This window comes from Myodes glareolus, chromosome 21 (assembly GCF_982192425.1).
Source record: "Myodes glareolus chromosome 21, mMyoGla1.1, whole genome shotgun sequence".
NCBI lineage: Eukaryota > Metazoa > Chordata > Mammalia > Rodentia > Cricetidae > Myodes > Myodes glareolus.
In genome coordinates this window covers 22,505,947-22,523,735 of record NC_142046.1, presented here as the reverse complement: position 1 = coordinate 22,523,735, position 17,789 = coordinate 22,505,947, and the positions used below count along the sequence as shown (strand labels likewise).

The 17,789-nt window shown below is 34.7% G+C and overlaps 1 protein-coding gene across 4 annotated transcripts in view; it reads right to left on the bottom strand.

The window, feature by feature from the left end:
- Positions 1–1,238: 1,238 nt before the first annotated feature.
- The window catches only part of Spopl (speckle type BTB/POZ protein like), a 52,187-nt gene continuing 35,636 nt past the window's right edge, over positions 1,239–17,789 (bottom strand). The window contains exons 6-12 of one of the 4 annotated variants that reach the window (XM_085681201.2): positions 17,386–17,481; positions 13,956–14,046; positions 13,736–13,791; positions 11,221–11,343; positions 9,326–9,468; positions 9,183–9,236; positions 1,239–5,315 (exon numbers count right to left, since the gene is read on the bottom strand). In XM_085681201.2, the coding sequence (XP_085537327.1) occupies positions 5,171–5,315; positions 9,183–9,236; positions 9,326–9,468; positions 11,221–11,343; positions 13,736–13,791; positions 13,956–14,046; positions 17,386–17,481 (708 nt within the window). In that variant the 3' untranslated portion in view covers positions 1,239–5,170. Of the gene's footprint in view, positions 5,316–9,182; positions 9,237–9,325; positions 9,469–11,220; positions 11,344–13,735; positions 13,792–13,868; positions 14,047–17,385; positions 17,482–17,789 lie in introns of all 4 variants that reach the window. The other 3 variants (XM_085681200.2, XM_085681203.2, XM_085681202.2) reach the window with 3 other exon arrangements.

Sequence of the window (17,789 nt, the reverse complement as noted above, 5' to 3'; positions counted from 1 at the left end):
AGTTGCAATAGCTGCCAATAACGCTTACCTGGGTTTTTTTGTACCTTTTCTTTGTCTGCAGACTTTCTAAATTAGTCAGGTTTAGAGAAAGAGATAGGAACGGGGCTTTCAAAACAGTGCAAAGGTGAGTCAGAAATTACAACTGAACAACAACCAATCAAAATGCAGTTGTAGATCCCAGTCAGAAGGGATATATCTACAATTCAACAAGAGCACCTGAGGGTCCAGGATCATGGTTCAAGAAGGAGATGGAAAGTTTTTAAGAGGATCACGGCATTTGCTGTGAGATTGTGTCTTCTAGAAATATCAGAAGCTAGGCCCTTCAAATCTCACCAACAAGACTGCTTAGGCAAAAGCTGAACAAGAACAACAGACATGATAATATGACTGATGGTGGGTAAGGTAGGGGTAGAGCCCTGAAGCCCTCAACCCCAACACGAAATACTACTGAAACTAAGGAAAGTGTCTTCTACCAGCAAGAGCACTCCAATTGGTTATTCAATACCAAATGGTCATCCCTGAAAACGTGTATAGTACATAGAGGTAACATCAAACAGACTAAGGAGGCTGTATTTATGTATTCATAAAACACCCCCACTCCAATCGCCCATACACATATGCATAAACAATTCATGGCAAAGAAGGTTATTAATTTGAAAACCAGAATGGAGAGATCTGAGTGACTAAAGGTAAGGGATAAATATAATAATACTATAATCTCACAAAAATAAAAGATACAATTTTTTAAAAAGTATGAACAAAGCAGATACAATTTCTGGTCTTTTAGGACTCCTCTGAGGTCCTAAATACAGAATATTCATCTCAACATTCTCCAGCAGGTTGACTGCAGCAGTGTATGAGTGAAAGGTTCTTTTGAGTTTATTTTTGAGTCTGGATTCCAACCTCGGTATCTTATTTGATTACACACGTATGGAAAATGTTCTATTTTATAATCCTAATAAGGACTTAGTGTATGTGCATGCATACACCATGTGGTGGGTATATGAGAAGTTTCCCATGGTGTACTTATAGGTGATACCGTGAAGCACTTTGTTACTCTTAGTGAGCTGTTTTAAGACTATGCTGTCTAAGCCTGTTTTTTAATAATAGCAAATATTTAAAACTATCAAAAATACAAGTTTCCCTATGTAGAAGTCACACAGTATGTGAAATTTAAATTTTCATGCTAAAGCAGACCTTTTTGAGAAGACGCAAAGAAACCCAAACAAGCCAATTAATTCTGAATAAGTAGTAACAATTTTATTTTAACTCAACGTGCTGAAACACAAAATCTATTTCCAACATCAAGACACAAATAGTATGGATCTCATCATAAAACACCAACTGATTAAATAAAGGCCAAAAAGTTAAATGTTTATATATCTGAATCTTGAAGGAAGTCAACTTCCTTCAGAACTAATAATTAAATAACTTTAGCAGAACTTTATTTCCATAAATGGGCTCAATTCATTTTTAAGCAATGCAAAATTGACTAGATTATAGTATACAATAAGCTTTACTAACAGGAAAATATTTAAATATAAGTATTCCTTCTCAGACACAAAGTTCACATACAACAACAGAAGATACAGTGTGATCTCTTATTCCTAGTAAAGAAGTCTTGCATTGAGGCACTCAGTATTTGTTCAGCTAGACCTAACATTTACATCATTCCATGAACACTTAAACTGGAGCTCACAATCTCTATATAAAAAGGTTTGCAAAATATTCTCATGTGTGCTGAAAGTGCTGTATTTATACTCTGAGAACACTGAAACAACTCACTCACTCACCCAGGCACGTCCGAGTCAGGTTAGTTTACCTCTTAAATTATGTGGCTTTTAATAAACTTGCTGAGCTGGATTTTCATGAAGCTTACACAAGTCTTCACTGCATTTTTCTAACAATGAATACTATCTTTGAATCCTCATTTTGTGTGTGTGTGTGCGTGTGTTGGTGGTGCTATGGATCCAACCTAGGGATCACAAATGTTGATCACTCTACCACTGAGCCACTCTCAAAGCCCTTATCTATAATTTTATATAAAAATTCTCTTTAGAGTTTATATACAAAATTTTAAACGGGCAAATTAAAGTTTTTGACAAATTAAAGTTTCAATTAGGTCTTGTTAAAAAGTAAAACAGTAATGCTCATGACAATTTTAAGATATTTAAAGTCATTATTTTAAAACTTAATCATATTTGACATCCTAAACCAGCAGTTTTCCTATTTTATCATGCAGAATGCTGGTCACATTTTTGAGGATTACACTGTCTTCTGGAAATCCACTGTCTTCTCAAATAAAACACACTAAAATGAGACACATCAATTTATCTGAACTTTCAGCATATATAACTAAGTCCTATATTCATGAATTCAGTCTTAAACGTATTACACACAGCCCAAGGGAATACAGACACAAACACACACAGACCTCATATAAATGACCACATTTCATTCAAGGTTCTCCAACAGCTATCTGAAGACAGTGACACACAAGTGTTTAAGGAGGTAACATCAGCAAGCCATCTTATGGCACCTTCATATTTGTGCTCAAATATCAAAACACATTAAAAGTAAAAAATGAAAAAGGCACAAATAACAGTATTTCTAAATCTTAGTCTAAAGAACAGTTTTCCAATGGCTACATTTTTGAATTGCAATATTTAGAACCACTCCTTGCGTTCTGAGGAAAGCTTTGTTTAGGTGACTAGAGCTCTAACAGGAACAAACTGGTAACTTGTAAGACAAAGATCGCATTAGACAGAATCCGTACCTATTTTGACCAAGTTTTATATAATTTAAAAATGAGCGAAGTAGGTGGGTGAAATGTTACAATGCCACTCCGATAAGAATATATTAGCAGCTTTCATCACTGACTCAAGAACCTATGCTACTAAAATATGCATATAAAAATAAACACTGTATGACTCTGTGAGGATAATGGCAGGCATTGTATCGCCACAAAAGTGGACATTGCAGGTAACATTGATATTTGTAGAGCACAGTGTTTGACATTTTTGGTACAAAGTATGTTAGCAAACTAAAAACAAGAATCTTTATAAGGAAATCCTTAAGATTATCAATAAACATTTATAATGATCACTATATGGTATTACTACTGATTTCATTATGTTTAGAAATGTAGACCAAATTAATGAGAATCAGATTACAATGTGCCAAATATAGACTTCAGTATTTTTATATGTGACAATATATTTCACAGCTGAGTGGAATCTTTATTTTTTAGTAAGAGGATGGGAAAATCTTGTATTAAAAGTGTATGTATGTATGTATGTATGTATGTATGTACAATGCTAATGGAACAGGCTTCATACTATGATGAAATAAAGGGAGTAAATTTTTGCTTGTCATGATTCTCTTATACAGGGTGAAGCCCACTATCAGCTGAAAAACTTTTCTTCTATGACAAATAATTTGTTGCATTTTAACTTAACAAAGATGCAAACTAAAATATCTAAAAATATGATCTTTGCTTATTTGCTCTTGAGAACTATGCTTATTAGACATTTTATCAATGTAAGTATTTTAGGAATACTTACATTAACATCCAATAAAGCTATAGTAAAAAATAGAGTATATTTTAAAACCATAAGCTCAATTTCTTTGTTCTGAATTTTAATAAACGAATTACACGAATTTGAATATGGGTAATAAAGCTATATATGCAAACATACAGGCATATGCACCTGTTTTTCTAGTAACATTCTCTGTCTTTGCGTAGGAAGCACACTATCATGCTTTAGTCATATATGATCTGACAGTGACCACTTCTTCTTTAGGACAATGCATCAGAACACATCTCACAACTATCAATCTCCAAACATCTGGGTATTTAAAGCTAAGCTCATAATAAAGAACTGGCTCATAAAAAATTGATATAGTTTTTCTGTTCACATTATGCAAAATTTTAGCAATCTACAAGTTAGTTATGAACTGGCAGGAGAAAACAAGGGGGAAAACATCTTCTAGAGTGGCTGCAAACACTTTTGGAGAGCTCCCTACTTTCCCACACATCTCCTACAGGCAAACGTTATCCACTCATTGTTTAAAGGAAACAGATTGTACAGGACTCATTTATTGTTAAGTGCCTTTTCCAAAGTGTGGTACAACAGTAATAAATTCAATAATGACTATTCGAAGCCCAAATCAATTTATCTATAATCAAGCATATTTTTACGCATTATCACAAACATCCAAGTGGGCTCCGTGTGTCATATAAACTTTCAAATGTTAAAACATAATTCTATCTTATCAATCCTGTCAAAAGAAAAATATATATGTACCATTCATCATAGAAAAATTACACATTAAAAGTGCATATATATATATATATGTATATATATGTATCTTTCTTAATTGGCCCACTCATGAAATGTACATTTGGTCATCCTCATTTTAACATCTATTGAATTATTCTTTCAGCTATAAATCAATAGAAATGTAAAACATTAGCAAAAACCATGCTTTTTTTCTTATTGAAATCTTAACTTCAAATCATTTCTCAATCATTGAAAATGCACATAAAACCAGTTTCTTGAGCAATTGATATAGAGCTAAACACCAAAAATTTAACTAAAAGTTTAGGTCAACTCATGGCTTATCTGCCCATTGAAATGAAAAATAAATTAACCAGAGCAGTGCATGGCCATCACTTACCTCAACAATAACAGGCTCTTTAGTGTCAACAGAACTGAGACTGGAGGCGCCTTTGGCAATCTCCAAATCCAGGAGAACCTAGTTTTAAACTTGGAGATTGCATAGAACAAAACCTATAAAATTCTTTTGTTTCTAAAATAATGGAAGATCCTTTTCAAACTCAGTGTCTTCAGTCATCAATACTACTGCATTGTGGAGCTAGTGCAATCCTGCAAAGCCTTGGCAAACTGACAAGGCACAATAAAAAAATTAAACTACTATATGAACAAGAGAAGTCTGAAGATAATTTAAGGCCTTGAAGTGAATTAATCAGTCTGATTTAAAGCTGAAGTAGAAACCACAAATTATCCACCTGAAAGAAAGTACTAAGCTTTTCCAGCTTCTATTCTGTGGACAAGAGACAGGAGCAACTGTGGCTTATGGTTTCTATTGGACTCCTTTTGGACCTGCGGAGTAAAGGCAATCAAATTTCCTACTGTCCGTGGAAGACTCAAGACTGCTTTAGTCGTTTGCGTGGAATACCAAACTGTGGACACTGTGCAGACGCTAGTGCTCGGAAGGCTTCTGCCACTAAGTGAGGATGAGACTGAATCATGGACTTCCACCCTGGTGTTTCCATAATGTCAGTTGCTTGGCTGAAATAGAAGATTAAGTGATGTTTACTAAAAGAATACTTTGCAAATGCATTGTTGAGTTATCACTTTTGCTTGCTTATCTTTTTTTAATTTGTCAATTTTGAATTTTAGATAATGTTCTACCTCTTTCCAAACATTCATCTGAATTCTTAAAAACATTATCTTGAACTTATTATTTCTGTCAAAACTGAAAAGGTTTGTCTTCATGTTTGAAACCTGGGAATGTGTACTTGTTCTCACAGCTCTCCACTCACTGTTAACAATTTCAATTCCAAGTACTTGATGATCTATTTTCTTCTTACCTCCTACAGGTCTTCTTTAGAGTTCCAGGTTTTCACTTACACTCTTTTCCTCTCACTACACTATGTATTTTCCCTCATCTATTTGTTGGTGCGGGAGAATTGTCTGTATTCTGTCAATCATGTTTTAAATAAATGCTGATTGGCCAGGCAGGAGGTGCAGGCGGAAAAACCAGACAGAAAGTGGAAATGATGCAAAGAGAGCAGGAAAATTCTGGGGGGGAGGAAGTTGATTCCTCCCACTCCTGCCCAGATCACCAAAGCAGCAGGATGTGATCTGCCCCACTGAAAAAGGTACTGAGCCACATGGCTAACATAGAGCAGAAAAATGGGTTAATTAAGATGTGAGAGTTAGCCAGTAAGAAGCCTGACCTAACGGGCCAATCAGCATTATAACTTATAGAGATCTCTTATGTGATTTTACTTTGGGGCTAAAGAGCTGGGGGAACAGGGCAGGACAAAAACCCCAACAAACAAACAGGCCTCCTCATGTTACAATTTGTTACATTTTTAATGATCACACTCAGTCGATAGATACTGATAAGTTAAATCCTAGTGCTTCCCCACAAGATTCATCATTAATCATCTGCTCTTTTTTTATCTGAATGAGCCTCGAGTCTCACAGATTCAGCACTGCCACGCTCATCATCTTTCTCCTGAAGTCTCAGACTGTTTATCCTTCATTTTGGCTGAAGCTTTCACCATTGCTCGGTGATTTAATTTAAATATCTGGGAGTTATCCTAGAACCAGTCCTCTAATTAAGCATCAAAGTAACATTTTAATTCCAAAAGTCATCAAGAATCATAAATAAATCCTCACAATTTCACAACTGGATCATTATCACATTCTCCTAATTTTTGTCTTTAATCTCATGTCTCTTACTGCAGCTTCCATAACGCTCCTATAGCAACAGGAACAAGACTCTATTATACCATACTCTACCCTTCCCTTTCCCTATATTTAAGGTTTAAAAATAAGAAATGTTCAGGGAGGTAGTAGGGCACACCTTTAATCCCAGCACTCAGGAGGCTGAGGCAAGTGGGTATCTGTGAGTTTAAGGCCAATCTTGTCTATTGAGTGAGTTCAAGGACAGGCTCCAAAGCTACAGTGAAACCCTGTTTTGAACCCCCGCCTCACACACAAATGTGGTTCCATCCTCTTTCTTGCTTTCCATTCCACTTTTATGCTCCAGTTACTGTTACTATTTCATTTACTGTGTCCTTTATGCATAACATGTTCTCAGTGAGAAATCAGAGTAACTGGAAAAGGAAAACATTAGTTCTTTATCCTTTTCTTCGCTCTATTACATTATTCAACTTCCCTTTGCCCATCCGTCAATCTGCAGAAACAATGCTAAGAATGGAAAGGTTATCATGTTCAATCAGAGGCATTAACCATTACTGGAGATTCATTATTCTTCACGACACTGTCAAAAGTCCTAATGTTACACTCTTTTAAGGATCTGATCTTTGCTTGCTTTCTCTAGCTTTTATTCACTATCCACCTACTTCGCACACCCTTTACTCTGTTTTTCTATAGTATAAATGAAGCTAGATTCCATAATTCATTGCAATTACTTGCTTAATCAATCTGCTATACACCATAAACTACTTGCATAGAGGGGAAACATCTGCTATGCTTGCCTCCACATTCTCTGTACTGAGCAATTCTCTGTACTGGAAATTCAGTAAACAGATAATCATGCATCTCTATACAGGGCTATATACTTGTTTCGTGTAACCCCTTTCAGTCCGTCATTTCTGCTATTTCCTTCTGTTTCCTTTGATTCATGTTTTGAAATGAAGTTCTGCCTGATCTTTGAAGCCATTCCTAATCCCCATGGCTTAGTCAAATATCTATACATATCTTCTATCACTGCCATTTTAAAATACAGGGGTACATATGTGTGCATCTACCTCCATTAGATCAATTTCTTAAAAACAAAGAGATTTTTATCAAATGTCATTTTATATGCAGTTCTTTAAAGAAGTGCTCAAAATATAGTGAACGCTAAGTGTATTGAACTAACAGTAGCTGATATCAACAAACTACTATTCTTTGCCCAGCATTTACTACTATGCCATCATTGTTTAAAATTTTAACTAGTTGTTTAGGATCACATTGCTACTTATTAATTTACTTTAAACTTTTCTTTTAATGATTCAGTAAGTATTTACGGAACTGCACATAACACCAAAATGTATAATCACCTCTTATTCTAATAGAAGAAAAGTTGTATGACTTATTTTCTTAACAGAGTAAATAAATCTTGAAAAACTAAAACTAAAGCTATGCAATAAAGATCAAAGACAGCCATTGCTGCTAATGCACTATGTTAACTTCATACCCTGATAACCCTGTGGAGTCACACACTGGGCAGTAAACAGGACTCCCACAGACTTAAAAAAAAAACAAAAACAGAAAAATGCTATACTTTGGGAAAACAAAATTTACAAACTAATATGAAACTAACAGACAAATGCAATGGGAAAAAGTTAAGTAAATGACTATCTTTAATACTGCCCCTTTTAAATTATCTTTTATCAACTATCCCCCACCCCTTGCAATAATGTATTTTGTTATAAATATCACATAGTGGCCTCTAACTCAGTATGTCAGCTTTTGATAATTTTCAAAAGTAGTAAAATTTAGGAGTTTATGGGTAAAACTAATTAAAACTTTACAAAGAAATCTTTAATTCATCAATTCTTCCTTTTGCTAGCTCAAATAATTACAAAGAATACTCTATAAATAAGAGAAGAAAAAAATTAAAGATTACTTCTAATACTTTGCACATTTGATCTAGAATCAGCAGGATTTAGCAATCCCCCAACCTCTGAGCAATAAACATGCTACTGATTTACAATATCAGGCAGCTTAAAGTATAATGTAAGGTGTTTGGTTGATCTAAATAGTAGCAAGTTAGCTCTTAAGCAGCAAGTCTCTGAGAGTGATGATAGTCTAGAATGCACAGCAAGACCTTGATTCAAAAATAAGCAAATGCGTAACAAACAAACAAATAAGTAAATGAGTTTCATGGACCTGTGAGTCCTTCTAGTCTCACTATTTAAGACTGGAACAGGAAGAGTCAAATCTGAACCTATTCTAGAAAATTTACCAAGATCTTGTCTCAAAATTAAATTTCAAAAATTGTTAAAATTCAGGTAGCTCTGTGGTAGAGTCCCTGTGTAGCATGTGAAATCCAGGGTTCCATCAAAAAGCATTATTAAAATCAGCAAGAAAAATTAACAACTTCCAAGGAAAATCCTGAGGATGCAGTCTTCCTGAATGCTTTCTGAGAGGACAGATGCCAGATTTCTAGCAATTCTCATAATGCTTGTACTAAGCTGTACACTATATGACATTTGTGCATGTATTCAAGAAATTAAGAGCACCCATCCGTTTGGCTGAAAAGTCAAACTACAAGAAATTCACCAAAATCAGTCAAGTTACTTTTTTTCCCATAACTGGCAGTTAGTTTCATCAGGAGTCACACTTATTGTTCACGACAAAAGACGATACAAACACGTCACTGAACTCATGCAGACTGAGCTGATGTCATCTTACTTGTTATTCCAGTTCTTCCCATCCTTACATCCCAGTTGTCGAAGTACACTGCACCTGCATTGAAAATTTAAACAGGGTTTAAGAAAAGCCCACTGAAGAAATGCTAAATGTGTCACAGGCAATGAAATTCAAGTGTAGCTTACCTATTAATAAAGTCTATTGCCTGGGCTTTCAACTGTTCTGCACTGTGCAAATCTGCAAGGACAAGGGTATCAGCAACATTTTCTACTGAGAGGCTACTACACAAAGCTTCTTCACACATGACCTTCAGCCGTTCCAGTGCATACTACCCAAAAGAAAAACATAATCATTAAACATTTATTTCAGTTATTTAGGGTCTAAGTACCTGTTGTAACTAAGCAGATAAAGCTCAAGAAAATTTGGTTTGGACTAATGCTATTTTCAAATAAATAAACCACTGCTTTAGCTTATGAGGACAATGTAAATGAATACATTTAGGAGAAACACTAATTTGCTTTAGAAATCATTAGTGCAAAATATAGTGGATTTTAATGTAGGATTTTTGTAAGACAGCTATCTTAGTACTCAGTTATCCTAAAGAGTACATGGTCAAGTAAACATTTCTTGTCTTCTCAAAGAAAAGAACTCAGTTGAGAGAAAATTTAAGCTGTATTTTATTTAGTAAAAGAAAGCAAAGTAGTAAGCCTATTTCAAAGAGACCTGAGTGGGCCTGTGCTTAGGTAGGAGAAGCAGAACAGCAGTCTGCAAGATTTTGTACTGTGGATTTTTACAGTTTTTACAGTCTTATGACATTATTTTTAACTTTCTTCTTCTAGGTAGCACCTTCAGTTCATCTCACCATTCTGTGCATGGTCTAGAGCCAAGATGGCCTTGTTTTAAATTCCCTGTATATTAGATCTTCACTGGTGAGTGTATGTACCATAGTAAAAAGTGCCCTAAAATCTCAATTTCTTATTTCATGTGGAGAACCCAAGCCCCGCTTCAGACCACTGAAGGGCATCCTGACTACCAGGAGACAATAGTTACTATGGTTTAGCTAGCTACCCGCCTATTAAGTGTGAAAATACTAAACTACAGAAGTAGTGGTTGTCCGGAATGCTCTCCTGCTTCCTGCTCACACGTGCCACCAGCTAACTACTGTAACAATTCATTCTCCTTTCTACTACTTCAGACTCTGCATGTATCACATATTAATTTTTTCACTATTCAATCTTGAGTGATTTAATTGAAAGCTAAGTAAATATTAATAACCACTAATTTTGCAGTTCTTAATATAAAGCTGCAGTATTAGTAGTTGTATTGAGGTTTAATGACTATTATAAAATACACAGTATCCAGTTAAAGATTTTACTTTGATGATTTAATATCCACTGTAAACCCATCATCTACTGAAAAGAGTAAATATACCCTTTAAAGTCTTTCATCCCCACACCATTCCAGGCAATATTTATGATGTGCTACTGAGAAATTAGCTTGCATTTTCTGAAGTTATTTTTACAAATATAATCACACATTATGTACTCATCATCTAGCACTGCAATTCAATGTGACTATTTGCAGATTCATGCACAGCACTGCTTATAGTTCAGACCTTCTTCATGTTAGGTCATAGGGCATTAAATATGAGTATCTCTCTTCCCACTCGACACAAATCTGTGTGTGCATGTGTTTATGTGCATGTGTTTGTTTGCACACAAGTGCACACCAGCTACCTACTGTAAAAACTCATTTTCTTTTCTAGTACTTCACACTTGGCTTTTATCACACACTATTTACTTTGACACGACTGAGTCTTGAAGAATGACCACTGAAAGCTATGTTAATAATATAGTATGGACTCATTTCTAGGCCCCGCATACTTTCGTATCATGTAGATCTTATAGACAATGTTATGTCCATAGCATCCTACTTTATGCTATGTCATAAAGTCTTTAAGTTATTTACAAATAGCAACACTAAGTTATGTCAAAAGTTTTTAGAGTTTTTATGTATGCCAGCCTCTATAAGTGTAAAGTGTGTGGGGCTGCTGTTTGGTCATTAAAATACAATCACTTACTTTGTCTGCAGCTGCCAACAAGCTGTCAGCCATTTGATCCAGATTTGGTGCTTTTCCTGTGTAAACGAATCTCATCATTTCTTTAAAAACTTCAGGGTCTAAATCATTTATTTCCACGCGATTCTATTGTTGAAAGTAACACATAAAAAATAGGAACAGGTACATATATGTGAATCCATATGGTTTATTTATTTTCACTAGATTCTAGTAATAAAAACAAAGAACAACAATACACACAAACACACACACACAAACTAGGAATGGGTACATATGTGAATCCACACAAATCTTTGATAGTGATCAAAAAAACATATATTAACATTTTCAAATTCTATTTTTAAATCAAAGTTAAGTAATCTGTAGTAACTTAATCATCCAAACCACAGTACAGGTAATTCTAACAATGAAAGCATATGTTTATTTTATAAGAGCTATGATCAGTCAGAAAGTAAATACATGGATAGAGAAAACATGTTAAGTATTATCATATGGTAAGCTTATGAATTTTTGTTCTAAAGTTTTCAAATGTTCTGTCTCGGCAGAGACACAGTTACCAGCCAGATGCAGAGGTAGCAAGATAAGAGCACCTCACTGATAAAAGGTACCAAGCCATGCAGCTGCACATGGACAAGAATTACAGGTTAATTTAAGATGTAAGAGCTAGCAAGAAATATGTCAGAGCCATTAGTCAAACAGTGTGTAATTAATATAGCTTTTGTGTGAGTACTTGGGTCTGGGTGGCCGGAAAATAAATGGCACAGTCCCCTTTTGCAGGTCTATGTTCCACAGATATCTGATATTTGACAAAGTTGCCAAAAACATATTGGAACAAACATGTATAATAAGTGATGCTGGGAAAATTGATATCTACATGCAGAAGACTGAAACTAGACCCTGCTTTATAACCTTGTTTGAGGGAGGAAGGAAAAGTGGTGTAGGAAACATACAGGAGAACACACACTTCAGGGAATCAAGGATCTCAACATAAAATGTGAATTTATGAAATGTCTAGATGAAGAAGTAAGAAAGATACTACAATATGTAGATGCAAGAAAAGACTGTATAAATAGGACCCTGGTTACTCAGGAAATAATGCCATCAATCAACAAGTAACTGCACCAAACATTTCTATACATGGAAGGAAAGTATCAAGCAAAGACACAGTCTACAGAATTGGAGAAAATCTTTAACAGCTTTACATCTAATTTAGAGTTAGAATGTAAAAAAAAGTTAAAAAAAAACCTAAAAATTGAAACAAACAACCCAATTAAAATGTGCCATGCTTTAGAGCAGAGAACTCTTAAAAGAAGAAACACAAATGACTAATAGAAGCAGTGGTCAACATCAGCCATTGAAACGATAAAATTAAAACTCCTTTGAGATACCATCTTACCCCATTCATAATGGCTACTATGGAAACAAAAGAAAATATGTTGAAGATGTGAGGAAAATGGAACCCTTTTTCACTTCTGGTGGGAGACCAAACTGATACAACCACTATGAAAATCTGTGTGGATGCTTCCAAACAAACGAACAAACAAACAAACAAAACAAACCCTAATATAACTAACTGGTCTGCCACATGACCCAGCTGTACCACTCCTGGGAATATATACAAAGAATATATACCTGGCTACAGAGAAACTTATACATCCATGTTCATTGCTACTCTCTTCAAAATAGTCAGGCAATGTAAGCAACCTGGAGGGCCCATCAGCTGATGAGCAGATAATGAAAATGTGGTAAACATACAATTTGGAATTTTAATCAGGTGCAAGAAAAATGAAATTATAAACAGATGGATCTGGAAAATGCCATATATTAAAAGAAGTAAGCAAGTCTTAGACAGAAAAACTCCCCATGGTCTCTCTCAGGATTCTAGCTTTGAATTCTTAGACTGTGATGTTTAACTTAGAGAGACTATAGAAAGGGTCCATTAGTGGAAGTGGAACAAACTACAGGCCTAAATGGAGGGGGAGGGCAGCAGAAAGCATGTGCTATGAAAGTAGAGAGAGGAAATACTAGGAATGGAAAATTTTACTTTCATGAAGAACAAGTTAGAGAATACAGAGAAGTAGGTGAAAAGATAATCAAAAACAATGACATAAAGAAAAAAGCTCCACAAAGCCTATGATTGGCTATAAATGTGTGAACATAGGTACTCCAAAATGGGTGGCTAAAGTATATCACAGAAGCCAGAAATTACTCAACAATATTCCAGTGTGGTTCCTTCTCCTCCCTTTCTCTCCTTAAGGATGAAACACAAGGCTTTCTGCATAGAGGCAAGTGCTCTAGCAATGAGAACATCAAAATAGCTGTTACTTAGAATGTTCAGGGAGCATTAATATTGATAGGTATCTACTGTTTTATTTCAGAACACATTTTCCCCAGTTCTGTGGTTTCTAATGTTCTTCCCTGATATAACTTGAGAACAAGAACATGCACAGATATTTTTGATATGTGTACTCTATCATTACACATGTATACAAATTAATAACATTTTAACAACATTTACCTTTTTGCATTCTTCCATTTCATGTTCAAACATTGCACTGAAAACTGGAGATCGAGCTGTAACAAGAATAAACACCATTACTTAATGCACAAATTTATTTTTAAAATATTATATTATCCAAAGGAAAAGATACCTGCAAGCACAGACTTATGAGCTTTGAATTCTTTTCCTCTCACAAAAAAGCAGCAATCTGTAAATCTTGTGTTTTCCCAGAGATTACCTAAGTCTTCTGCTAGTCGACATTCTGGTACCTTCAAAGTGTTTGTATTAGTATATCCTGATACATTTACTGAATCCTGAACCACACTCACCTAATAAAGAAGAAAACAAGGAAAATATTTTCATACAGTATTTTAAATAGTCAGTTACTGTGTGTACATTTAATATTTTTAAGTTGAAGTACCGTGGTTAACTCAATACATTATTGACCAAAAATCCTAGTACCCTTTTAAATAAATTAGTAAATGAGAAAAGCATAGAAACTTAAAAATAACCTAAATATTTTTTCAATAGTGCCAGTGTATATAAAAGTAAATGGCTAATCAATTGATTAAAAAGTTAAATTATTACAATCACAAAATTATTTCCTAATAGAAACTCTACAATATCATCATCAAACTTGGCAAGCTGACTTCTGTAGAGTAAATTCTGCTGTTGCTTCTCACTTACAGATCATTGTATTAACAATTCACTGTATTATACATACAATCTGTATGGTTTTCAGGGACATACAACTATTATTATACGGAAATTGGAAATTTGGGGTTGGAGAATTGACTCAACAGTTAAGAGCACTGCCTCCTTTTCCAAATGACCTAGGTTTGATTCCCAGCACGGACATGGACATCCTCAACCACTTGCAACCCCGTGGGATACAACACTGTTTTCTGGTCTCCCTGGGCAAAAGGCACTCTGTTGGTAGGGAGACACAGATGCAAAACCCCCACACACATTAATGAAATAAAACAAATATAAAAATAAAATTGGGTAACTTAATTTCAAGTTTCAAAATCAGTAGAATTGATTTAAATATCTGCTAAAATTGATTTAAAACTTTTAGCCACAAAAGTGACTGCAATTATCAAAGTTCATAATATTTTATGAAAAGAAAAAATGAGTTAAGTACAAATGTACTTTAGTTCAAATTGTAGGCCCCTCATTTATCTGTGAAATCATAAGTAAAGAGCTGGGATAACTGTGACACTGCTTTTATGTAGATCCCATTAAAGATCATTGTTTACTGAATCAAATCTTGCAACTTTCACATCATCTTTAAAAGAAAGCACTCCATAACATTATGCTGAAAAATTCATATTACAATAAATGACAACAAAAAAGAAGTATTTCAACTAGCAAAGCAAATAATTTAGAGCAAATGAATAATTTTTAAAAATTAACTTACATACAATATTTTAGTTATGCTTTTGAGTGCTAAATATTGGGAACATTTGTCATAAAGCAATAGATAATTTAATTCATTTCTTGAAAGTATAATTTAAGGATACACACATTAGGCTTTGGGGATGATTTAGGCGGTAAACTGTCTGCTATACAAACATTAGGACCAGAATCTGATCTCTAGCCCCGATGTAAAAAAAAAAAAATTACAGTACCAAGTGTAATCTCAACACTGAGCAGGCAGGGAAGAGATACCCAGGTGCTTATCTTTCCTTATAACAATTCTGATCAAAGGTATTTATTACAATTTTATGAGAAGGTACTATAAATATGGGGGCCAAGCTATTATGCATACAAAGTCAATAGTAAGTGTCCTATTTTAAGACTTCCATCATTCAAATTATCTAAAATTTTAGTAACTTCAAGGAGACAAAAAATACTTCCCTGGTCTTTACTTGATTGTCCTATTTTATTATATATCAGTAGATCAGAAGTTAATGATACACATGGAATGTAATAAATACTGATATAAATAAATACTCAGGGTTTATTTAGGAATTTTTTTAGTATATGATGTATTTAATTGCTTTTATTAAGCATTACTCTTGAAATTTTTAGGTAGAGAACTGGATCTGTTTATTAACCTACATAAACTACATAGCAGTTATAAAACAGCATGGTAATATCTGATTTAGGAAAAGATTTATAATTGTGTGTGTGTGTGTGTGTGTGTGTGTGTGTGTGTGTGTGTGTGTGCTGCGAGTGCACAAGCATCATACTACCAATGTGGCAGTCAGAGGAAAACTTTAGGAAGTAAACTCTCTCCTTCTACCTGTTTCTGAGATTGAGTCGGTCTTGTAGTCAAGTTGTTTCAAGATAGACCACAAATTTTGGTCTGATTCTCCTATCTCAGACTTTCATTTGTTATAGAAGTGCTGGACCACAGGTACATGCCACCATATCTGACTTTTTACGTGGGTTCTAGTAATCAGGCATGCGCGTGGCAAGTGATTTTACCCACTGAATCATTTTTTTGCGCCCCAAGATAATATATTTAATGTAAAAAGTATACGGAAAACACTCAATAAATAGATGACAGAGATAGATATAACTAAGAATGAAAGAAAACAGACGTTATCATCATAGATGTGAAGCACAGCTGCATTCTGTGTAAACAATCATTATTAAAGGACTTGTATTCCTCTTATACCTACCTAGTGCTATCAAAGCAATGACACATTTCAATTCAGATGGAAATTAATGACCTAATTAAAATTGAGAAGTGATGGGTTCATTATTCTGATATCTAAAATTTGAAATGATAAAAATATTGAGAACTTTATTTATGGAACCTAGAGAGAAAAATTCAGGAAGAAGGCTGAGATTTTCACTGACTTAATAAACAGGACAGTTCTCTTACTGGTGAATCTTGCCACTGATTCACCTTAAGGATATAGCAGAAAACAAAGAAGAATGTTTGAGCAGGATAAGTGAATGTGCATCTAGCTAACAAATCTAGTTCTTCTCTTCTGTGGAACTGAAGACAATACTGGTTCTACTTTTTAAAAACCTGAACCCTCTAAAAGCCATCCTAAAAGCAAGATGCTACTAAAGCCACAAAGGACTACAATGCTGTCTCTCTAATCAACCACTTGCTTACTCTATACTCACTACAAAGGCAGAAACTTTTAAAAGTCCAGTTTAATGTATCTCCTAGAATAGGTAGATAATAAGAGTTTGCACCTTTCAATAGCCATTTTAAAAGTTCTGGTGACGGCAAGAGGGTAGTCACGTTTTCATTTCTCACAGCTAAGAGTTCAGAAAACAAAACCCATCTTCCACTTATTACCGTGTTTTAAACAGTCAAGTCAATCTGATACTTCATAAAAAGGAAAAGGTTTTATTGTTTTCTTTAAATATGTCCTTTAGAAAGAATGAGGTTAGCTTTATGAAAAGCTTCTCATATATTTTAGCTATACATATATTTCTCTGTTTATCAAGCAATACCATAGATCTGTATACTATCAAGAAAATTTAAAATTTTTAAAGTTTCAAAAGATGAACGAGTCTGACCCGTGTTCCCTTTCTCTAACTTACTCTCAAGTCTCACTTGTTCCATTGCTTGGAAAAAAGAAGTAGAACGGTTTACACTGTTGGAAATTCTCATCTAACTCTTGCCACATGAGCCACTACACAAACTGCAAGACTTAGCTATGTCTTGTGTAAAAACAGGTAGCACCCAGCTGCCTTACCTGTCTACAGCACCACTTGCAGTGGAGGGGGAGGCGCCAGTTCTCTAGGGAGGGCAGTGCAATGCTTCCTCCTCTTCTGCAAGCAGTGTGGAGATGCTGTAGAAGGAAGGGCATCCGTGAGAGGAATGGAAGGAATGATGGAGGGCACAAAGAATGTTGTTTTAAAGGTGATTTTTGCCCACCTATGCCCTAGTGTCCAAGAGATCATGTCTGGGCTAGTGATAAAAATGGGATCTGATCATTACCAACTTAAAACCATGTGTCATCATACATTCTATGAGTCACCAGAAATATTATTTAGCATAGAAATAACAAAATTCAAAATGTATACTTGAATAATCCTAAAATTAATTTCAGCCTTAATTCTGAATTTATTAATTGTCTAGGTTCCAGTACATACACTC